At 54.1% G+C, this 22,552-nt stretch overlaps 1 protein-coding gene and 1 long non-coding RNA gene across 3 annotated transcripts; one reads left to right on the forward strand and one right to left on the reverse strand.

Annotated features, from left to right (window-relative positions):
• Nucleotides 1–7,680: 7,680 nt before the first annotated feature.
• ADAMTSL4 (ADAMTS like 4) lies at nucleotides 7,681–18,500 on the reverse strand. 2 transcript variants are annotated; one of them, XM_058715886.1, is made up of 18 exons: nucleotides 18,368–18,500; nucleotides 15,806–15,910; nucleotides 15,564–15,621; nucleotides 14,926–15,278; nucleotides 14,019–14,694; nucleotides 13,668–13,770; nucleotides 12,801–12,937; nucleotides 12,234–12,438; nucleotides 11,829–12,001; nucleotides 11,564–11,675; nucleotides 11,275–11,460; nucleotides 10,950–11,079; nucleotides 10,404–10,608; nucleotides 9,884–10,060; nucleotides 9,387–9,593; nucleotides 9,095–9,274; nucleotides 8,678–8,822; nucleotides 7,681–8,525 (listed from the first exon to the last, which is right to left on the reverse strand). In XM_058715886.1, exons 2-18 carry the CDS (start codon nucleotides 15,823–15,825, stop codon nucleotides 8,389–8,391), a joined length of 3,204 nt encoding a protein of 1,067 aa, XP_058571869.1. In that variant the 5' UTR covers nucleotides 15,826–15,910; nucleotides 18,368–18,500; the 3' UTR covers nucleotides 7,681–8,388. The 2 variants fall into 2 exon arrangements, with proteins under 2 accessions (XP_058571869.1, XP_058571870.1); XM_058715887.1 differs by lacking the exons at nucleotides 15,806–15,910; nucleotides 18,368–18,500 and having other exon boundaries at nucleotides 14,926–15,015.
• On the forward strand, nucleotides 15,513–20,837 carry LOC131504007 (uncharacterized). The gene is made up of 3 exons (XR_009257734.1): nucleotides 15,513–18,073; nucleotides 20,377–20,480; nucleotides 20,570–20,837. It is a non-coding gene; the product is annotated as an uncharacterized LOC131504007 (long non-coding RNA).
• Nucleotides 20,838–22,552: the final 1,715 nt, after the last annotated feature.

Below are 22,552 nucleotides of genomic sequence, written 5' to 3' on the forward strand. Positions count from 1 at the left end.
CCTTACAAAGAAAGCGGTTACATACTAATGCACTCCTAAGCAGAAAATTGAGGGGAGGGTACCTTAGGACCCAAGGGCCCAAATCTTGGCCCCAGCTGAGTTGTACACAGTGCTATTGCTCCCGTTGATAGATTGTGATGTGAAGCCATTTCTGTGGTCATGTTCCTTAGTTTAACACCTTAAAAACTTGGCTCAAATGGTAACCAGGTAACATGAGTCACCGAGGGAGTCAAAATAATCAACACTTCCCTTCATTTGACACAACCAAGACTTTGTCTTTCAGTTCCTGTTTTTGTGACTTTAGAGCTACCTCTTGCTTCATATAATTTCCTTTCAGAAAATTTTAAAGCAGTTGTGACAGCTGGTGGATTTTACAAAAGTTAAAGTGAAGTAACTTGTACAACTGGTTTGTAGCATGGATCCAGCCAGATTCCCAGAGCATGGGTGGTTTATTCCTGGAGTTCAAGATGATCTATCTTAAATTATCCCTAGCTCTTTTTGGCCCCACTTGTTCGATGATTACAGAACTTTGTCTTCTGCACCCTACCACACTGTTCAAAGGCTTCTCAGTTTCTAGATTTGAAAACTTAGACCTTCTTTGGTTTCAGAGTTGTTACAGTGTTATCTTAGTTATGTGAAGCATGTGGAAAGAAGGGGGTTGGGAATCTGTCTCCAGGCAGATGAAACAGACCTAAGAATTCAGTGGGGTTTTTTTTTCTAAGATTTTATTTTTGGGGCGCCTACCTGGCTCAGTTGATAGAACATGCAACTCTTGATCTCAGAGTCATGAGTTCAAGTCCCACACTGGGCGTGGAGCCTACTTAAAAGATGAAGTAATCTCAACACCCAACATGGGACTCGAACCCACAACCCTGAGATCAAGAGTCCCATGCTCTACCAACTGACGTTAGCCAGGTGAGCTGAGAATTCAGTGTTCTTTACTAATAATTCTTGTGAGGTAAAAAGGGTACCTGTGGCAGGTTTTTGTACCCACAGCATACCTGGTTTCCCTTTGCAGTTCCTTTCTTTACCTGAATAGAATAGTAATTCTTAACTGGTGGGAAATCTGTGAGGGCCAAGAATGCTACTCCAGGTTTTACCCCTTCCAAGCATCCATTTCCAGGTCTTATTTCTGCCATTGGTCTCTGTATTCTTAACTCACTTTGCCTTCTCATTTCCTGTTCAAGGATTACTTTCCGTTTAGTAAGAAGTTTAGTAAGAACGTTTCAACTGTGCAATGAGCTGGGACATTTAATGAGCTCTAGGCAGCCAGATGTTTGTTGAGTCTCTTCATTCATCCATTACATGTCAGTGAACTACTTGCTATTTACCTTGCACTGTTGGATGCTGGAATTATAAAGAGAATAATTCTTTCTCTCAAATTCCATCAGAAAAAAAAACTAGGGAAAAGGGTGTCTGCCTGGCTTAGTCAGTGGAGCATGCGACTCTTAATCTCAGGGTTGTGAGTTCAAGCCCCATATTGGGCATGGAGCCTACTTAATAAAAAAGGAACAGTGGGAAGACACATGGCAACTAATGGTAGATCTTTGATTGGACCCTTGGTGAAAAAAGCTCTAGTGTGCACAATTAGGGAAATGTTAATATGGGCAGTGTGTTAAATGGTACTGTATCATGTTACATTTCTTGAGTGTATTATAGTATAGTTATATAAGAGAATGTTCTCAGGCTGAAGAGTTGAATGTATCACAAAACCATATAATGAGAAAGCAATTGTGCCAAGATGGCTTACAGGCTTACAATCTAGTAGGAGTGATAACTATGGATGAAAATAATTAGAGTACATTTCATGAAGTGCTATGATAAAGATATTCTTTTTTTTTTATAAAAATTTTTTTTTTTTAATGTTTTATTTATTTTTGAGACAGGGAAGACAGAGCATGAACAGGGGAGGGTCAGAGAGAGGGAGACACAGAATCTGAAACAGGTTCCAGGCTCTGAGCTGTCAGCCCAGAGCCCAACGTGGGGCTTGAACTCACGGACCGAGAGATCATGGCCTGAGCTCAAGTCGGCCGCTTAACCGACTGAGCCACCCAGGCGCCCCTATGATAAAGATATTCTAAGATAAAGGGTGGAACAAAGCAGGGTGACCACTTCTGGAAGCAGATGGTCAAGGGTTCAAAAGAAACATTTGAGGTTGAACCTTAAAGAATGAGTAGGAAACAAACATGCACAGAAGCATGGAGTTGGGAAAGAACTTCCAGGAGTGCAGGGGGAGGGTGGGGAGGTTTAGATCATTTTTTTTCTTCTCATTTCCTTCCCTGCCTGCCTTCCCCTTCATCATACATAGCCACTGAATATATCTCTTCAGTTTCTTCCATTTGTGGCCTTATATAAAAATAAGGGGAGCCTGGGTGGCTCAGCCCAACTCTTGATTTCAGCTCAGGTCATGAACTCACAGTCCTGGAATTGAGCCCTGCATCAGGCTCCACGCTGAGCGCGGATCCTGCTTGGGATTCTCCCTCTCTCTGCACCTCCCTGGTTTGTGCTCTCGCGTGTGCTCACTCTAAAAATAAATAACATTTAAAAAGATGGAAAATCCCTGGTGGAGAAAAAAAAAAAAAAAAAGATGTGTCTTTGGTCTTAAAAGTCTGAATTTGGTGTAAATGACACACAGCTGGGTGGATTGTGTTTATTTGGGAAGTAGAGAAGATAGACCCCATTGATTGTTTTCCCCGTCACGTCAGTGGTGGCCCTGAATACACTCGGTCTCGGATTATAGCCGTCCCTGTCCCTGGATCTCGGTGTAGGAGCTGGCTTCGGCAGACCTGCTTTGAATCCAGCTGTTTTGAATAAAGTCTTCAGAACCTCACCTGGGGTAGCTCCCTCGCCAGCCATCTGTCCTTTACCCACCCAGGTTCACATAACCAGGCAAAGGAACCAATTTTTCCAAGTCAGACCCAAGAGTGCTGTGCGCTCTAGAGAACAGACTTTTAATAAAGGACAGCCTCCCAAAGCTATTTAATGGGACCCCAAGATACTGAATGGTGGCTCCACTCTCCCTAATCCCGTTCCCGTGGGAGACTTGATTACAGCTATTCCCATCCTGGTTAAAAAACCAGTTTGCTCTAACTGCCCAGTCTTCCCCACAGGCTGCATTCTTGCCCATGACCTCATTGTTTTGGCTTCACTGCCTGTATAAATCCGCAGCCAGTGCCAGAGGTCTTAGCCTGGGCCCCCTAACTAGCTGGGGCTGCATTCCATTCAGAATTTCACCACCCCCACTTGGTTTTCTTCCCGCCCTCATGTGGTCACATGTGTGTGTTTATTCAAGTTAGCCTGGGACAAGGTGTGCTGGGAAAGCCAGCCAAGGAAGCAGACAAGGAAAAGAATGTTTAACTGTTAGGTTTCATCCTGGATTAGATGGCTTTTCCACTTTGTTTTGATTAAGAAATGTCTTCAGTTCTGTGCCCCCCCCCCAAAAAAAAGGTTAATTTTCTTGTCTAGTATGGGGAGCTGGTTTCAAAAATTTTGCTACCCATTTGAGTCCCCCCTACTTGGCTGAGCTGTCTCTCAGGTGTTGAGACTTCAGAGAGGTGGGGGTTTCACCTGGGAAACCTCGCCTTGGAGGTTTCTGTGCTCAGATCTTTCATGAATCCCCACCCTCAGCTCACACCTCCACTCCTGGAGCAGTTCCTACCCACCTCCTGTCCTTGTTGGGAATGGTGGCCAGGAGAGACAGCTGGGCTGCTGTAAAGAGCAGCTATTAGGTTTCGCTGCTTTGTTACTGAAATTTCCTCAGAGGATGGCTTGTTTATTTCCTGAGACCCTGAAAGCCCAGATCTAAGGCAAGGTGGGCCCACCCAGGCTGACGGGCTTTGGGAAGGGCATTTCTCTTATGTGGTCAAGTTTTGAATTAATGTTGTATGCGTAGCAGTATACTCCTTTCCTCTAACCCTCTCTTCATCTCAGAAAACAAAAAACAAAACTGCAGACTGAGGTTGTGGGAGGTGACATTTCTTCATTTCTCAGAAATCCCTCATCAGGCAAAGTAGAGAAACAGAAATAGGGAAATAACTTCATGTCGAAATGAGGTTGTGTGGTGTGTGTGTGTGTGTGTGTGTGTGTGTGTTTTGAAATGAGGTGGCTTGTTTTCAGTTTTAAGGAACAACAGCTTTGGAAGAGCTTGGTAATAGTGGAGAGGAAAGACAGGCAAGGCACGGAAAAGTACGGCATGCACATCCTAACCCCAACCTGAGAGCCTGAAGTTGAACCCATTCCTCCTCTAACTACTGAGGTTCTTTCCCAGGCCACTCCAGCAGCTCTCTGGTGCTGCCTGAGAAAATGCTCTGGTCCATCTGCTTCCTTCTGCACCTCCCCTTCAGCTCATGTGGCTGGTTGTTTCACTAGGATCTGCCTGCCATGCCCATGTACACCTTGTTTTGGACTACTCTTGCACATTCCTCCCTCAAATTCTACCTTCAGACCTCAACCCTGAAACACCTCCTAGAGTTTCCCCAGTCTCCGGGGTCAAGGAGCCCAAAGTCAGAGTCAGAACTTGTGCTGTCTAGTTTGAAGTTAACGCAACCTGTTTATTGCTCTCGATCAACTCAGACTTAGGTACTTTCCTGAGGCTTTCTACTTCCTGTGGAAGAGTCCCCCCCCAACCCCCACCCTTTCAAGCTAACACCTCTTCATCACCTGCCTGTGACAAATATGCCCCCTCTGCTCTAACTTTCCCACCCAGCTGCCTCCCAGCACCTGAGATGGTGGTTTTGAGCGATGTTGGGAGGAGGGTAGGAATGTGGGAAACTCCAGCCCCACCACTCACGCCCAAACTACAATCTCTGATTCTGGTTTGATTCTCTGTAGTGCAAGGAGAGGGGAGGTCTCCCTGATTCAGCTTACTCTGCTGGGGGAGCATGTTAAGTTAAAATGAAGTCTCTATTTGTAAAACTAGGCAGAAGGGGAGAGGGAGACATTAAAGAGGATCTGGTCGGAGAGAATTTGGAGGGGAGTTTCTCCTGGCATGTTGTTCCCACTCTATCCCTCCTCCCTCCCACTGTCTAGACCCTCCAACCATATTTCTGCTCTCGAGGACTCCTGAGAGAGGGAGCCTCAAGGCTGAGACACTCATGCCATGCAGGGAGGCCAGCCAGTGGACCCTGTGCTCTGTTTCACTCCTAGTTAGCAGGCACTGAAGCTGCTGGGGTGAGGAGTATGGGTCTCCACAGACTCACCCCTGCAGCTGTGAGCACCTGCTTGCAAGGAGGCCCAGGGGGGTGGGGAAGTCTAGGAGATAAATTTAGTCTGAAGGCTGCAGCTTGATTGGGTTGGGTAGTTACCCTGGGGAAGCTAGGCTGGGGGAGGGGAGAGGAATTCTGACCTAACTGAACTGAGATCTCATAAGTTCACCCCCTCCTTCCCCCCTGCCACACACACACTGAGAAATGAGGAGCCCTCGGCAAGACACTGGCTGGCCTCTGCACGCTTGCTCTCTCTTGTGCATATCAAGATTGTTCCTATAACCACCCCACCCCCACCTCAGTTCTCAGGGGTCTAGTTCCTCTGAGTCCTTCCCTAAATTCCCCCCAGTGCACCAAGCCTAGAGGCCCCTCTACCACATCTCTCTGGCCTTGGCTTGCAGCTTCCTCTCTCCCAAGTCCCTGTAGAGGGTTTCAGAGGTCAACAGAGAGGTGTCTGGCCACACTACTACCCTCTGTGGGACCAGGAAAAAGGGTTGCTCAGGGTCAGATTCCCCTTCCTGAAAGCTTCCATGTTGACCCCATACTGACTTCAGTGACTCGAGGAAAGAATCCTTAGGGGCTGCACTGAATCCTACTTAGCTTTCAAATGAAAGGGGAGGAGTGCCTGGGTGGCTCATTTGGTAGAGGGTCTGACTCTTGGTTTTGGCTCAGGTCATGCTCTCAGGGTCGTGGGATCGAGCCCAGTGTCAGGCTCTGGGCTGAGTATGGAGCCTGCTTGAGATTCTCTCTCTTTCCCCACCAGCTCACACTCTTTCTCTCTAAAATAAAATGAAAGGGGACAGGGGGAAACCCCCAAACAAAAGCCCATATCCTGAGAAGTCAGAGGCTGGTCGCTGTGAGGGAGGTCAGGGGCAACCAGAAAGAGCAAGGAGGTGCGGAAGTTGGGGGAACCCGAAGAGGGGCTGTGGCTGCATTGCCCACCTGTGATTGGTTCTCAGGCTCAGGCCAAACTCCAAACCTGCCCAGCAACAGCCCTGAGAGGCCCTAAAAGGGAGGGGAACTTCAGGGAAGTCAGCTGAGCTGGGGCCACCGCCCAGGCTGCAGCTTCCAGGAATCGCTGGGAGGGCCCCTGCTACTCACTGTCACCCCTCCCTCCATGTTAGGACTCCGCCTTCAGCTCTCAGTATCGACCGGGCTGGCTCAGGCCCCACTTCCCTGGTTCCCACCCCCCCCCATCTCTGATCCCCTCACAGGTTCACTACAGAGAGGAACATGTCTGACACCTCCTCTTGAGGCTCAGGGTCTTCAGAGACATTGACACCAGGCTTGCCTTGTACCCTCTTTCCTCACTCGTTCCCTTTGGACTAGTTTCATTTTCCTTTCCCTCACTCCCTTGGCCTCCTTCCTCACCTACTGTCCTCCCAAGAAGTTGCCCAAGGTCTTCCTTCTCAGCCACTTCCAACCCAGGGAGAGTCTAAGTCCCAAGGCAGCAGTATGACACCAGGGAGCTGCTAGAGAAGTCCTGGTATCCTTCATGAGATCTTGATGTGTTCAGGAAACAGCAGAGTTCAGTTGTTTCCACAGGCCTTTATTAACGGTCTTACTTGGCCAGACTTGAGGTACAGGGATGGGAGGAGGGAGGCCTCTAATGCGGATGAATGTTTCTGTTGCACTGCACCCCCCTTCCTCTCCTAGGCACAGGGACCCCTGGAAGTGTAGCTTCCGGAAGTGGAGACCTGCACTCAGGCCTCAGAATTGCCGGGGTCAGGGAAAGGATCTGTATTATATGGAAAAGGCTGCTCACTCACACACCACCTCTAGCAAGCTATTTACCTTGAGAGATGACAAGGGCGAAGGAGGGAAGGAGACAAGCGTGATACATCTCTGAAGAATGTGTCTTTGGCAGGACATCCAGTACTGCCTTGGCTCCGCCCTCAACCCAGCCCTCAACCCCTAGAGCCAGGCCAGGCTCCTCCTCCTCCAGCCGTTTCCGCTGAGGGAAGGGGGAGGGGCATAAATCAATTTATTTCCCCCTACCCTAGCAAAAGCAATAATAAACCAAGATCCAAATAGAGAAATAAATGAGTGATAGCAGAAAAGACGGGGGAGGCAGGCAGGGCCAAAGAAAGAGAACGGGAAAAACAAAAAAAACCTTAAAAGCCAGCTGCCATTGACAGCAGGGCTACTAGATTCCAAGAGATTTTATAGAAAGACTCGGCCTACTGAGAAACCCACCATAGGCCCTGCAGTTTCTCCTCAGCTCTGGAAGCAAGCTTCCAACTCTTTACCTAAAGCGGGAGAAGCGGTGACCTCTAGTGGCCAGTGACCAACCTGCAGGGCCTAGGTTGGCCAGGATCCTCTCCCATGATTGGGGCTCACTCATTGGCCTTTCGGGGCCCAGACTCTCCGCCTGGGCTCTAGGCCCTGTTCCCCTTCCCACCCCTCATTCTGACCTCACACTGCTTGTCTAGGTGGCCCAAGTTGCTGGGTTCCCATCAGGACAATAAAGAACCTCTTTCTCATTTGTCATAATCATCTTTAATAAAAAATAAATTAGTTCTGGGGTGGGAATCATTTTAGGAGGTGGGGAGCGGGAGCAGGGGCTAGGGTGTCTTGTTCTAGCCTTTCTTTTTTCCATCTTCTGCCCAGCTTGTCCCTGCTCTGGGGAGGTAGTCTCTCTTCCTGGGGCAAAGCAGGATTGGCAGTGGCTGACCCTTATCCCTAGCTGATTATGAAAGGTAGGGATAGAGAGACTAAGTATGGGGGGAGGGGTTGGAGGACAAATGGGTGGTTTAGAAGATGTGAGGCCTGAACATGAGAACTGAAGTGCAGGGCACAAAGTTGGGGTTGATGGAGAGGCCAGTCACCAGGCAGTCTGGATTACTAAGGAGCTCTCAGCCTAGAAAAGTCTCAGAGAAACAGGCATGGTCCCTCCCCATTCCTCTTCAGTTTAACCTCTTTTTTTGAGAAGTAATACATGTGTGTGAGCACACACATCCACGCGGACCCAGATACACACGTGGGGCCTATGTGCACACATCCCCTCAACCACACACAGACCCAGCCACACACACATCATGATGGTTATCTTGCCGCCTGCAACCACCCTAGGGGACATCCCTGGTGAGACTAGGGCAGGCTGGAGAGCCAGAGGATATAGAGTGGGCTGATGGGTGGGTGACTGATGGTGGAAACCATGAGGAGAGGGTCTCTTGGACTCATTTCAGGCGGGCTCTGGGGGAGAACGCTCCAGGACATGGGCGCAAGAGCGGCAACAGGTGGCTGTGTAGTAGGGATAGACGCAGAGACGGGCCTGTACCACCAGGGGGCAATGTGGAGAGCTGTCCTTGCACTGATCATCTGGGGACAGAGGAGGCCAGGGGGCACAAGACAGTCACCCAGACCCTTCCGTTTGGAGGTGCAGTGCCCACTCCCACTGGTCCTTTCTCATCTCCCCCACACTTCAGTTAAGTCCAGTGTATTGGGGTTAGGGAGAAAAAGGGGCTCTTTACCAGGGCGCTGGCTGCAGGGCTGGCTGTTACAGGGTCGTTTCCTGGACGGCCGCAGGTGAGGAGGGCATCGGACGCTGAGGGTCTGGTTGGCGGTCAAGCACTGGACCTCCCTTGTCTGCACACCCCCCTGGCAGGAGCGAGAACACTGGGGAGACCCCGACTATCAAATCAGACCTTCGCTGTTACCTAGGCTCCTCCTGAACCCCACCACCTTCCCTGAAAGTAGTATGGGGGGTGGGGGCTCTCCTGGAACACTGTGAAATCCCACATGGACAGGTCCCCCACGTCTATAGGGAGTAAGACAATGGTAAACCATCGCAGCTGGCCTCATCCTGGGACGCAGTGGGGATACCATAAGAGGAGTCCCCCTTTCCCTGGAAGTCCATGCAGAGCAGGGTGAGGGAGCCAGGCACTCACCGGACTCCAGGGCGTGGAAAACCACCGGTCCTGGCAGTCCTGCCCCTGACAGGGCTGCAGGGCAGGAGGCCTGGGCAGGTGGGAACAGTTGCTGGGAGAAGTCACGTTGAACTCAGTACCCAGTTTGGACACACAGATGATGTCTCTACGCTGTGTGCCAGAGCCACACTCCGAGGAACACTGATACACAGGAAAGGGAGGGTGTGCAAGGGGCAGAAAGAACAGGGATCACTCCCACCGGCCCACAGGGAATCCCACCAATGGGCACCCCCCTCCCAGGCTCTTGGCTCACCTCAGCCCAGGGACCCGTGTACCAGCACCAAGAAATCTCACAGGGTCCTAAGCTGCAGGCACGCATGTCAGGGGGACGGCTTCCAGGCGCACAGCTCTGCTCACTGGTCCCTGCTCCTGATTCCTCCTGGCCCGCCCCATGGGCCTCCCCGCTCCCCAGGCAAACCACAGACCTTCGCTGGATTCCTGTGCCACACTCGGCTGAGCACTGTTGAGAAGGTGATGGGTAGGGGAGGAGGAGAGGTGAGGGTGGTGTGTCCTGGATCCCCAGAGTTAGGGAGTGCCCAGGGTACCAGCCAGATAAGCGGAACCTGTGCTGGGAATCCAGGACCCTAATGTGAGCTTTGCTCACTTATCTCTGAGTTTCTGGCATCAGCAGCATCTAGCACACAGTAGGGCTACTGACGTGTACTATGTGTACTGACATGTGTTGGAAAGAAGGGTCCTGGGTGTGGGGCACCAGGGATGTGGGACTTGGATAAGGGGTGTAGGGCCCACCTTGGAGCTCCAGTCGCTGTGGAACCAGGCTGTAGTACAGGGCCCCATGTCACAGGGCTCTCTGCTGGAGGGCCGTGGAGGGCCTGATGCACACTCCCTCTCGCTCACTTCATCACCATTGTTTCCCACACAGCGAACTTGCCGACTCCTTTGGCCACGCCCACACCGCACAGAGCACTGAGGGTAAGAGAGCATCCCAGAGCCTGGACCCCCAGGCTTCCTCCCTAGCCTCCAGCTCCAGGTCTGTGGCCTGGGAACCAGGACCTGCCTTTCGTCCCTAACTGGGCAGTTACATGACTTTATGCGCTGAGGGGCAGGCTGAGCAGGTGGCTCTGGGCCGGAACCCCTGGTTCAGTGTCTTATCTGCTTTATAGATGGGAGTCTCACAAGAGATCTTGTCAGTCAAAAAGCTTCTGCTGATTAAAAAAAAAAAAAAGGAAAAACCACTGCTTTAACTCACTGGTGCCTTTCATCTAGGGTCCTTCCCATTCTGGCAGCCTCCTGACCCAGTCCCACTCACCTGGCTCCAGGGGGAACGAACCTCCCAATGGCCACAGAGGCGTAGCTGACAGGGCTGGGTGACGTTGGGCCGGGGGAGATGTCCGCAGCGCTCCGGAGGCACGGAGGATCCACCCCCCCCAAACTCCTGCCGGCAGCGCAGCTGACGGTGCTGGGTGCCAGGGCCACAGGAGCGGCTGCAGGATGTCCATTCGCCAGCCTCCCAGCTGTGGGCGTGGTGGGGCAGGGGAGAGGCAGAGACACAGAGGAATAAAACAGAGACACAGAGATGCGTGGGGCTGCCATATGTGGGGCAAGGGATGATGGGCTTAGGGTGGGGAGGCCCCACAGAGAAGGAGCATCTTCAGAACCTGGAATCTGAGTTCCCTTGTGGGGCTCAGGCTGCTGGGATTTTCTTGCTGTCTGGGGAATGTAAACCTTTCTACTGACATGCTGTCTGTCTGCAGCCAGGAGACCTTGGGTACTGGGCCCAGAATGCAGGTGGGATCCTGAGCAGGGACGGCTGCTGTGTTTTAGGACCCTAGCCCTCCCTGGGGATCATACTCACTATGGAGGGCACGGGGGACCGTGGCAGGGCTCCAGGGGGTCTGGGGGCCTGGCTCCCATGGCACAGCTGTGTTCATCCAGTTCCTCCCCTGACTCACGAGACATGCAGAGGAAAATGGGGCGCCAAACACCTGAAAGGGATGAGAAGGAAACCAGGGGAGGCAGTCTGGCTCAGAGCCCAGTGTCAGTGGGGCCCCAGGCACTGGAATCTGACTTGGCACAGAGTCAAGGTGTGGACCCACACTCCTGAGTGTGGGATCAGGCGCGCCAAGTCAGGGATCTGGGCTGTGGGTGCCCGGAATCCAGGCTGGTACACGAAGTCTCACCTTTCCCACAGGATGCTGAGCACTCCGAGTGTCCCACTCGTTTCCAGTATCCAGTCGGAGACCCCAGGGGGGTCCTGGGATGGGGTGGAGCGCGCATCTGGGGGATCCGCACCTGACGCTGGAGAGTGCCTGGGGTCCGCGCAGGGCGGGGCGCCAAAGCGGGTGGGGGTTCTACCCTCAAAATCTCTATGCAAGGACAGTGGAGTAGACGAATCAAATGCACCCCACTGCCTCCAGACTCCCCTTTCAGACCCTCCCTGCATCCCAGGTCTGGGGAGCAGAGTCTTACCCTGCTGGAGGTGGGGGAGGTGGGGCTCTGGGGTGGTGCTCTCAAGATCTGGAGGAGGTGAAGAGATAACATACTGATAAAAAATGCCTGGGTTTTCCTCCTGAAAGATCACCTGGGAAGAGAAAGAGAAGGTAATGAATTGTCTGGGGAAGCAATAAGGGCATACCACTCGCCTTCCCTCCATCTTGAGACCCACAGCTTTGCCCTCAGAGGGAAAGCCTCCCACCACCCCCCAGCAGTCCAGCTTCCTGGGCCCCAAGCTCACGTAGACATCCACAGGCTGGGTAGTGGGCCCTTTGGCTGACAGACTCTCCCCCTTGCCCTCCTCTCGAGAAGGACGGTTGTACAGGAAGACAGTCCCACTGGCCGTGTAGGACCCAGGGGGATCCACAGCCCAGTTTCCATTGATGATGGACTGGCCCCCAGGGCCTCGAAGGGCTGGAGATTGGAGATCAGGACACCAGATCAGTCGTGATGTCCTTCTCCTAGCACTCCCTAAGCCATGCAGAGCCCCAGATGCCCCCGTTCTCTCGCTCTCTCCACAGGGCAAGGAGGCCCCGACTTCTCTCTGCTTGGCCCATTTGCTGTGTTCAGAGCAGGTGTAGAGGGCTGAACCAGGAGACCAGGAATGGAATGGAGACCCAAGACTCAGGGAATCCAGAGAACTCACCAAGGTAGTTGGAGCTGGGCCGGAGCTGGGCGATCTGGAGCTGGGAGGCTCCAGCAGGAATCGACAGGATCTTCTGATAGCCCAGAGGGCCCCCCCGGTCAGTGAGGTTTCCTGAGATGAGGCGGCAGGTGGAATCATCACCCCCACAGACCCCACAGCCATCCGGACGCCTGCCAGAGCCGAGGATCCCATCACAGCCGGGGCTCTGGGGGAGAGTGAGGCAGGGGCCGCTTGAGACGAGATACCACCGCACCCCAGCCTCATCCTCTTCGGACTCTCCAGCTTGCCCTGCACCTTGATCTTTACTGCAAGTGAGAATGTGTTTCTCTGCCAGCCCACCAGCCCCAGCCACCCTCCACCGAAGTGTGTATATGCCTGAGGGGGTCCTTCCTACAGTTCACCTCCTGGTTCTGTTCTCACTTCCAGCTGGGCAGGGAAGAACTTTCCTCTGTGCAATCTCAGCCTAGGGTTTTATTTCTGTGATGATGACTAAGGAGACTGTGTGTGCATGCCTATATGTGTGTGTGCGTGCGTGTGCACACACACAGACACACCATCCTCCCTCACCAGACAGCGTCCGGCCACACAGATGTCTAGGGCTCCAGGCTGACACAGGGTCCCATCCTGGACCTTTTCGGTATGACGGACATAGAAGCGGAAGCCACGAGGACGGCAGTTCAACTCACAGCGTTGGGAGCCCTGAACTAAGAAACAGGGTAGAAGGGTGGTTAGCTGAGGTCCCTGGCGAGAGGCCAGCTGGCAAAGGTCCCCAATTAGCTATAGGGCATCCTGAGGTTGACTACGTCACTAGGATGAAGGGAATATGACAATTGTATTTTCTCAAAGGTTCCTTTGAGGGTCACACAAAAGTTGAGTCAGATCAGTTGAGGTCACGGAGACCAGTGAAGAGGCTGTGAATCGTGAGAGAGGAGATACTTGAAACCTATGATCACGCGAGCTCACAAAGGGTTTCTTGGCATCAAGCCGACACAGGCCTAAAATCAAGTGGATGGGAACTTGGGAACAGGTGGTCTAACAGCAGCCAGGGCCCACGGTGCACCACGCCCTGCTGTCGCACTGAACGGGACCTCCCTGACCGTGCCCCTCTCATGTCCACCCCACCTCCTGGGATGGACTTCCCACAGGGGGCCAGCCAGAAGGTGCCTCTGGACACTACCCCTCCCAGCCCGATCCCTCTGCTGATGATCCCATTGTCATCTGACAGCTGCGCCCTGTCTGGAAACCCACTCCCCTTTCTGTGCCTGTGCTGTCTCTTCACCCTGGCCCTGGCCCTGGGAAATAAAAGAAAATATTTCACAAAAGGGAAATACAAGGGCCTCCAGAGGAGATCTAGAGGGGCTGGGTGTCTCCCTCTTCCTGCCATCCCCCAATCTTAAGCCAGTTCAGCTTCCCCAGGGGGGCTACAAACCTCACCTTCTGTGAAGGGCTCCCATTGGTACAGCTGGCCCATGAACTCCTGGGAGTCAAAGGCTGCACACTGCAGGGCCCGGGGGTCTGGATGCTCAGGGGGGCAGGGCTGAGGTGGGGGGGATACAGAGGAGTCAAAGCTGGGGAGGAAAATGGGGGTGTGGGTCAGGGCTGGATTTGGGGGTGTGGGAGGGAAGGTCAGGTCTGTGGAACAGCTCTGAGGCCCCTACCCTGAGGAGGTCAGATGCCAAGGCCCTTCTCCCTCAGGTCCCGATCTGACAAGCCGAGGCCCCAGACTCAGGGTCAGGGGAGCAGAATTGCAAGTTTGGGGAGGGGATGGTCTGAGGAAGAACTCACCGCTTGGCTGCAGGCTCTCAGCTGCTCACTCTCCCCAGAACATCTTGGGACAGGGCTACTGGGAGCAAAGAGGTTCCAGAGGGAACTGGAGTGGGGACCAGCACTCAGCAGAGGCAACCAGCCATCTGGGTAGTGAGGGGCAGGCTCCGTGAGGGACCTTTGAAGATTCCCCCCAGGACTCCAGTGCTCCTGGCTCTGGTGACCTCTGCCCCGAGGGGCAGAAAGGAAAGGATTAGGGTGCCTGTCTGGCACCTGGAGACTGGCCCGACCCTGGGAATTTGGCATTCTTGGCTGAGGGGGCATGTGGAAAGGGCTACTGTCCCCTGGGGAGGGGATGGACAAGAGGATGTCTGTGCCAGAGGCTCTGGGGTGGGGCCGTGTGGGGGCAGGCCTGGTTCTAGAAGGCCCATCTGTCTGAGCAGCATGGGGGCTTCGGGGCTCTGCTGGGGGGGACAGGGGGCGGGAAGACGGTTCTGTAGGAGGGAGCTGAGCTTGAGCTGTGTGGTTTGTGGAAGATGGCTCTGTTCTTGGAGTCAGGGATGAAAGAACTGAGGTGTGGGGGAGCTCGGATCTGCGGAGCCTCCGGGGGTGCCTGCGGTTCCGATGGAGTGGCAAAGCAAAGGGCACTCTCCCGTAACCAAACATTCCCGGCTTGATGGGGTCTCGAACTCGGGATCTGAGAAGGTGTAGCAGACACTTCTACTGAGAAGGTGTAGCGGTCACAGCTCAGGCCAGCTCCGTCCGACCCAGCCTCTTCCCCGGCCCGCCCCGTCCCCCCCTCCTCCTGGCGTCTACTTCGAGCGCCAAAGATAAGCCTCCCGCTGCCACGCATCCTTTACTCCCGGTCCCTCAGTCCCAAGCCCGGCCCCTGACCCAAGTCCCACCCTTCCCTGGATCCCAGCCTCACCTCCGAGCTGCTGGAATCTCCTGGGCCTCTGCTCTCCCTAACTGGGAAGCAGGACCTCGAAAGGGGCCACCTCTTCCCCGAGGCTGTGGCCTGTACAGGGGGAGGGTTTCTCGGGAAGTCTGGGGTCTGGAGCCCTGACCCTGGGGGAGCAGGGCTTCTGGATGTCTTGGGGGCCGGGGTGGGAAGGGCAGGCCCTGGTGTTGAGCTGTAGGGAGCTGACAGGTCCGACTCCTGCGCTGCACCCCAACTCCACAGGGCTGGGAGCAAGAGGCCCACTGGTCCCAAGGACCCCAGATGCCCTCAGGGCCCTGGCCCTCCTCAGGGGGTGTCTGAATAGAGTGTCCAGACAACACCTATGTGGACAAAAAGGTCAGACAAAATTAGAAGGATTTTCGCAGAACTGTGCAGAGTATCCACTCCAGTGCCTGAGGGCTGGGGCTGTTGTTACTGGCCTGAGGACACATTCGGTAGCACAGGTGAGACTTGATGTTATTTGGCAAAGAGTTAGTGAGCTGGGGGGGGGGGGGGGGAGGGAGGCTGGGAGGGCAAATGCAAAAGGGGCCATCACTCCAAGGCCTGTAGGAGTGGGGTGGAGGATAGGAAGGGGGCAGGGTCCCAGCCTCTGGTGCCTGGCTTACCTCCTGATCCAGGCAGAGCTCAGGGAGGGACAGAAGCAGCATCAGGCACAACTGGGACCTGCAAACCGGCCAGAGGAGGTGTCACAACACCCTCCCCACCCCCAGCAGGCTCCCCGCATCCTGATGCCAGCTTCTCAGAAAGCAGAAGTCACTCATCACTTGCCCCCGCCCCGCCCAGTAGTGGCCTGTCCGTCACTTTCAGGAGCAGAGCCGCCCCCCCAGCCGGCAGCCCCACCGCTTACCTGCCCGCCCACTTCTCCATCGCTCCTCCCTTGAAGCCCCAGGCCGGGAGAGGGGACCGGAAGTAAACACGCTACTCCGGCATCTGAGCGTGGAGGGGGCGCGCTCTGCGGGGACAGAAGCCCGGTGGTTACCTCTCCAGTCTCCAGAGCGCTGGGGTTGGCAGGGATGGCTCCTCAGGACATCGAATGAGGATGGAGGTTGGGGGGGGGGGGGGCGTCCCACCCTTTTCTGACACTAAGGGTGAGAGCGGGAAGGAATGCTGCCCCTTCCCGCCTGCCGAGACTGGAGGGTGGGGGTCTGACCTCGGCCTCCCGACTGTGGCCCAGTCCCCTCCCCTCAGCCTGCAGGAACTCCTCAGCCCCTCCCCCATCCCAACCAGGGGCTGTTTCCAGGCCAGCTCAGGCCACACAGGCCACACAGGCGCGCACATCTCCCCTAAGATGATTTTCTTCTGGTCCCACCTCCCGCCCTCCCAGGGGTCCCAGAGGGTTGAGGAGGGAGGCCTGGGCGAGGACATGCCAGATGCCGGCTCTGAGGAGGTGACAGGAGGCCTCTCTGGGCTTTCCATATCCTACCTGCCCCCCAGCATTTTCTTCCCTTTAAAACTAAGCTCCTTCTGGAGCCCCAGGCACATCTCTGCCTCAAACACTTTCTAGCCCAGGGACAAACTAAGTGGGCCAATGGTTTAATCTGTAGAGAAGCAGGTGATTTTCCCCTTGCGATGTAAGGGGACCCCTCCCTGTAAAGAAGGCTCATTTCAGGTGCGACCATGATGGGCAGGGGGGCCCCAACGCAGGAGGGATGCAGCCAGAGGGGCCGTTGCTCCCCAGTCACACACCTCGCACTCTGAGGAGCCGGGAAGTCCTTCCTCAAGTCTAGCTTCCATTAGCAGGGAGGTGGAGCTCAGAAACCTCCCCTGGTCTCAAAGCCACAGCTGCCCCACCCCTCCAGCCCCTTGCTGCGTCCCACGAGCCCTCCCCACCCCCAGTCCTCAACCCGCTCTTAGTTCTGCTTTCCAGGAAAAAAAAAAAAATGTTTCTGTTGGATCTGAAAGGCACCCGGGAGAGGAATCCAAGGAGCTAATGCTGAGGTGGGCCAGCTCAGGGGCAGGAAAATGGCAGAGGGGAGGGCAGGAATGTGCTTGGGGGTAGCAACATTCAGCTCCACTCCCCTCCCTGAGACCCCAAGACGTGGATATTTGAGGGAAGGTTTGCGGAGGACGAGCCTGAGTGCATAGGGTCACCTCAGCTGCTTGGGGTTGGGAAGGGGTTGCTGATGGCTGCTCTTTTCCCCCCGGCTGGGCTGGCCACTGAGGTCACCAGCTCCACCCTGATGGGGGCGTAGGGGCTCCAGAGAAGGGCCAATGGTCCACCCAAATCTTCAGCTCTCTGCCTGACTCTGTGCCTTGATGCTGAAGAGGAGAGATGGGGGTGTGATCACTGTCTTCCCCTTCTCTGCTGCTGGGCACCCACCCTTTCCACTCCCTCTCAGCCTCTGCTTCTCTCTGCTCCCCCCAGGGTCTGTATCTTGCTGTCTCTATGGGTCTACCCAGTACACATAATCCCATCCTGAGCTGGGTTTGGCTTCAGCAGTTCCCTGGAGAAGTGAGGGGTGGGGGTGGGGGTGACGTGAACTCCTGGAGCCCTGGCCAGGCCTGGCTCCCTCTCTGGAAAAGTCCTACCCCACCCCCTGCACAGCTGGGCAGGGGGCCGACACCCCCTCCGCTGCAGAAACAGACACACATTTGTGCTTCTCCCCCTTTGCATGTTCCTCATCTGGTGTGTCTCTCTGCCCAGGGTGAGGAAAGGAGAGGTCAGCAGTGGTCACCCTGGTGCCAGGCTGGAGACTGGTCTGGACAAACCTGGGCTCCTCCTGGCCACACCTCCACACTGGCCAGTGAGGATCAAGAAGGGGAGACCTGGGAAGGGCCACACCCTTCATCCCCAGAGGGACCCACTTCTGGGAAATGGGTCACTGCTGCAGGGGGTGGAACAGCATGTTTCAGGGCTTGTCTGGAGACTCCCTAGCCTGGGTCAGAACTCTGTCCTCGCTGTGCCAGCCTCTCCTGGGTCCTGGACGACCATTCCAACAGGTGTCCTTCCTTTCGAATCATCAGGCTGAGCTGGATCAAGGGCACCCGTCGGCATCCCTCCCAGGGTCCCCAGCCCCATATCCAGAATTGGAGGGGGTGGCAGGGGCACACACCGTCCAGGAGCACCCCTCCTGGAGGAGAGCAGGGGGCGCCAGCGCGTGCGGGGAGGTCCTGGGTATGTTTTCCAACTTCGCTCCGTGACTTAGTAGGAATTTTGGCTGATTTTCCGCCCGGGTGATGGGGCCAGAGTTCCACAGGATCAGAACGCCCTCCCCAGAAATTCGACCCCAGGGACTGGAAGATCTTCCGAGGCTACAGAGCTGGGGCTGGGGTCGCGGCTGGGGCGCGACCGCGGGGCACGGGGCGCGGGGGCGGGCGCTGGCGAGCGCGGCGGGGGCTCTAACGGGACCCGGGGAGAGAGGGCGGCCGGGGCCCGGGCTCCCGGGGCGGGGGAGGGGGAGGTCTGTACCTGCTCCGCGCGGCCCCAGCGGCCCGTTAACCCTTCTGCGCCCGGACGCTCCCTGGAGGCAGCCTCGCTCCGCGGCGGCCACTGCGGCCCCTCAGCCGGGCTCGGGACACTGCCGCCTCTGGCCGCGGCTCCGCCCCCGCGCCCGCCCTCGCCCGCCGGCGCCCCGCCCGCCACGCGCCCGGCCCGCGCCCCTCGGCGGCCCCCCGCCCCCCGCGCGGCCAGGCCACCCACCCGGGGCGCGGGCGCTGACCGCCCCTGTGTGCTGGCGCCCGCCGACGGCTCAGGCGAAATCCAGGCCGTCCCTGCCCGCCCCGGAGGCAGCCGTCACTCCGGGCCCCGTCCGGGGGGGGGGGGGGGCGCGCGCTGGGCTGGGCCGGTTGGGGGGGGGGGGGTTCGGGACCCCGGCCGCCGGACCGTCCCTGCACGGGGGCGGGGGGCGCTGCCCTTGAGCGCGGTGGGCGAGCCCCGTGCGGGTGGGGGCTGCGCGCTGCGGCGCGGTGAGCCGTCGGCCGTCCCTGCCATCTCCTCCACGCAGCCCTCCTGCCTGTCCCAGATTGGGCCGTGCCCTGTGTGGTTGGGAGAGCTCCGGGCCCTCTGTGAGCCTCGGTTTCTTCATCCGCAACATTTTACACACGGGGGCGTAGCAGAAGGAATGCGCTGACTCAGGAGTCAGGGGATCTGGGTTTGAATCTCAGCTCCAGGACGTGCGGCTCTGTGGTCTTGGCCGCAGTTTCCCCACGGGTCAAATGGGGCTGATCTGATATATATGATAGACCCGGAGATATGTCTGTCCATACGTATCTGGAGGAATGCACCCCAAACGCGGAGTGAGCCGCCACACCTGAGGAGGGGAAAAATAGGCTTTCGCTGTTTTGCTCTATATGCTTATATAGTGTTTGAATTTGTACCCAGAAGCGTTATCTATGTTATTGGCGTAAATAAATAACATATACAAAATGTCTGACATAGAGTACTTAATAAGTGGTCACTATTAGTTTAAACATTTTATTTGCTATCCACTCATGAACCACAGCCATGTATTGTTAGGTCTACCCACTATTTTAAAGCTTTTTTTTTTTTCATTGACTTGTCAATATTTTAAAACCAGATGTTTCATAACTTCTCTTGAAAAACAAAAACATAGAAATAAAAGCTCTAGCAACATTGTCCTGTGTCACCACAAAATCACAGGGTCTCAGGCGCTCCCACCTCATGTTTCTTGAGCACCTGTTTTTCCTTGGTGCCGACACAGAGGGCAGTCTGTGGCCTCAGGGAGTTGGGGCTAGTTGGACACAGCCAACCACCGGGAAGTAAGCACTGAACTCAACAGAAGCCAATGTTAATCTGGAAGAGATGAGGGAAGTGAAAATCTAAAAGCTTTTAAAATGTTAAGAATTGGGGCGCCTGGGTGGCCCTGGCGGTGAGCGTCCGACTTCAGCTCCGGTCATGATCTCGCGGTTCTTGAGTTCAGGCCCTGCGTCAGGCTATGTGCTGACAGCTCGGAGCCTGGAGCCTGCTTCTGATTCTGTGTCTCTCTCTGCTCCTGCCCCACTCACACTCTGTCTCTCTCTCAAAAATAAATAAACATTAAAAAAAATTTTTTTTTAAATGTTAAGAACTGTTGGGGCGCCTGGGTGGCGCAGTCGGTTAAGCGTCCGACTTCAGCCAGGTCACGATCTCGCGGTCCGTGAGTTCGAGCCCCGCGTCAGGCTCTGGGCTGATGGCTCGGAGCCTGGAGCCTGTTTCCGATTCTGTGTCTCCCTCTCTCTCTGCCCCTCCCCCGTTCATGCTCTGTCTCTCTCTGTCCCAAAAATAAAAAAAATAAAAAATGTTAAAAAAAAAATAAATAAAAAAAAAAATAAATGTTAAGAACTGTTTCCTTATTTGAAGTTCAACATGTATGTTTTGTTTTTTCAATAAATCCTTAAGTTCTTTCCAGACAAGGACTATTTAAGCTACTTTGTATCATCTATATTTTTTCATACTTTGTGCTTTTTTTGTATTTGTAGGGTTAAATATTTGAATTGCAATGTTCTAGAACAGACAAATGAGTCCCAGGTGCCCAGGCCTGCTCTCCCAACTTTTCCACCTAAGCCCAGAGGCCTACGGGCAGGTAGGTAAGCTGGCTAGGGACCAGAGGCCTCTGTGATTTTGTAGGGATTCAGGACAATGTTGCTAGAGCTTCTGTTTTTGCGTTTTCAGGAGAAGTTGTATCCGGTTTTAAAATATTGACAAGTGAATAAAAAATCTCAAGACAGTAAGTATACCAGAGGTGCCTGGGTGGCTCAGTCGGTCCGACTCTTGGTCTTGGCTCAGGTCATGATCTCACAGTTTCGTGAGTTTGAGCCCCTCATCAGGCTCTGTGCTGAGCGGAGCCTGCTTGGGATTCTCTCTCTCCCTCTCTTTCTGCCCTTACCCCACTCATGCTGTCTCTCTCAAAATAAATAAATAAACTTAAAAAAAAAAAAAAGGCAGTAAGTACACTCCACAAAACCTATTGATCAGATTTGTCTACAAGCCTCAAGTTTGTGCCTCTCCTTAAAACATCCCTGGCATTGGGGCACCTGGGTGGCTCAGTCGGTTAAATGTCTGACTTCGGCTTGACTTATGATGTCACAGTTTGTGGGTACAGCGTCCAGCCCAGCATGGGGCTTTGCACTGACAGCTCAGAGCCACTTTGGATTCTGGGCCTCCCTCTCTCTCTCTCTGCCATTCCCCCACTGGCGCTTGTGCGCTCTCTCTCTCTCTCTCTCTCTCTCTCTCTCTCACACACACACACAGACACACACACACACACACACAAATAAATAAACGTTAGGGGCGCCTGGGTGGCACAGTCAGTTAAGCGTCCGACTTCAGCCAGGTCACGATCTCGCGGTCCGTGAGTTCGAGCCCCGCGTCAGGCTCTGGGCTGATGGCTCGGAGCCTGGAGCCTGTTTCCGATTGTGTGTCTCCCTCTCTCTCTGCCCCTCCCCCGTTCATGCTCTGTCTCTCTCTGTCCCAAAAATAAATAAAAAACGTTGAAAAAAAATTTTTTTAAATAAATAAATAAATAAATAAATAAACGTTAAACCAAACAAAACCATCCTCAGTGTTGGTCTTGTGTCCCTAAAGAGCTTTCGAAGCTAATGGGTTAATGCTGCTGTCCCAGGAGGGCTGGTTTATCTAGGGACTGTTGGTGACAGACAGCCCTAACCCAGAGGCATATTTATAGCCCTGGGTGTGGAGGGGAAGCCCCTTTGCTCAGACCTCAGAGCACAAAGCAGGTGATGAAACGCCCAGCCCACAGGGCCAAAGGAAGATATTTTAGGTCAGGGGACCTTTCAGTGACCCTGAGTGACATCCCATCAGCATTCATTTATCTAGGAGGAGGCAAGCTGCCAAACAGGAGGGTGCCACTGAGCACAGCAGAGGGGGAAGGAGCCTGGGTGGAGGGAAAAGGTCTGCCTTTGACATTTGTAACTGCCATGAACTGAAGGTCAGAAATAGTCCCTTCCATTAAGAAGTGGCTGTGGATGAAAGAACTCATAAGATTTATCATTGTCACCTCCTGTGACTTGGTGGTCTGAAAATGTTGTATAAAGGAAAGAATTTCCTATGCCTTGGCAATTTGTGAAGTACCAGCTTAAATTTGCGGACACTGTCTTGAGGATAAAAGGAAGCATTTTTCAAAGGCTATATAATCAGTAGATGTTCACCCAAAAGTATCTCTGAAGACAGGACAGGTAGAAGATGAAGAGGAGGACGAGCTGAGAATTTGTCTGACTTTGAACTTAACACAGTGTCCTGATAATAATATAGCTAACATTACTCTGGACTCAGCAGTGCTTACTTACAGCTATACAAGTGCTTACTCTGTGCACAGTCCTCAGCTTAACAGATTTGGAAACAAAGACACAAAGAGAAATGCAGTACTTGGCCCCAGATCTCACAGGTAGAAGCTATTATCTGTATATATTGTGTGCAAGTGAAATTTTTGAGACATTTAGCTGAGTTTGTATTGTCATTTTTTTTTTTCTGGTAGTATGTTAAGGGAGTTCTGTGTTGAATTAAGTAACATTTTTAACTACTGTTTCCTGTGAGACACTGTCCCTATCCTAGATAATGCTGATGATCATACCAGTGTGTACAGGTGGGGCCCAGGAACTAATATGAAACTGTGCCTTTTGGTTTGTGGCCATAGCA

Source organism: Neofelis nebulosa, chromosome 2 (assembly GCF_028018385.1).
Source record: "Neofelis nebulosa isolate mNeoNeb1 chromosome 2, mNeoNeb1.pri, whole genome shotgun sequence".
NCBI lineage: Eukaryota > Metazoa > Chordata > Mammalia > Carnivora > Felidae > Neofelis > Neofelis nebulosa.

Excerpts from the sequence above, each read along its gene's own strand:
- ADAMTSL4 (XM_058715886.1), bottom strand. The coding sequence starts at position 15,825 with ATGGAGAAGTGGGCGGGCAG. Across the intron at positions 12,938-13,667 it reads ATGGGAGCCCTTCACAGAAG|TTCAGGGCTCCCAACGCTGT; the intron begins GTGAGGTTTGTA and ends CCTGTTTCTTAG. Across the intron at positions 9,594-9,883 it reads ACAGCGACTGGAGCTCCAAG|TGCTCAGCCGAGTGTGGCAC; the intron begins GTGGGCCCTACA and ends CCTTCTCAACAG.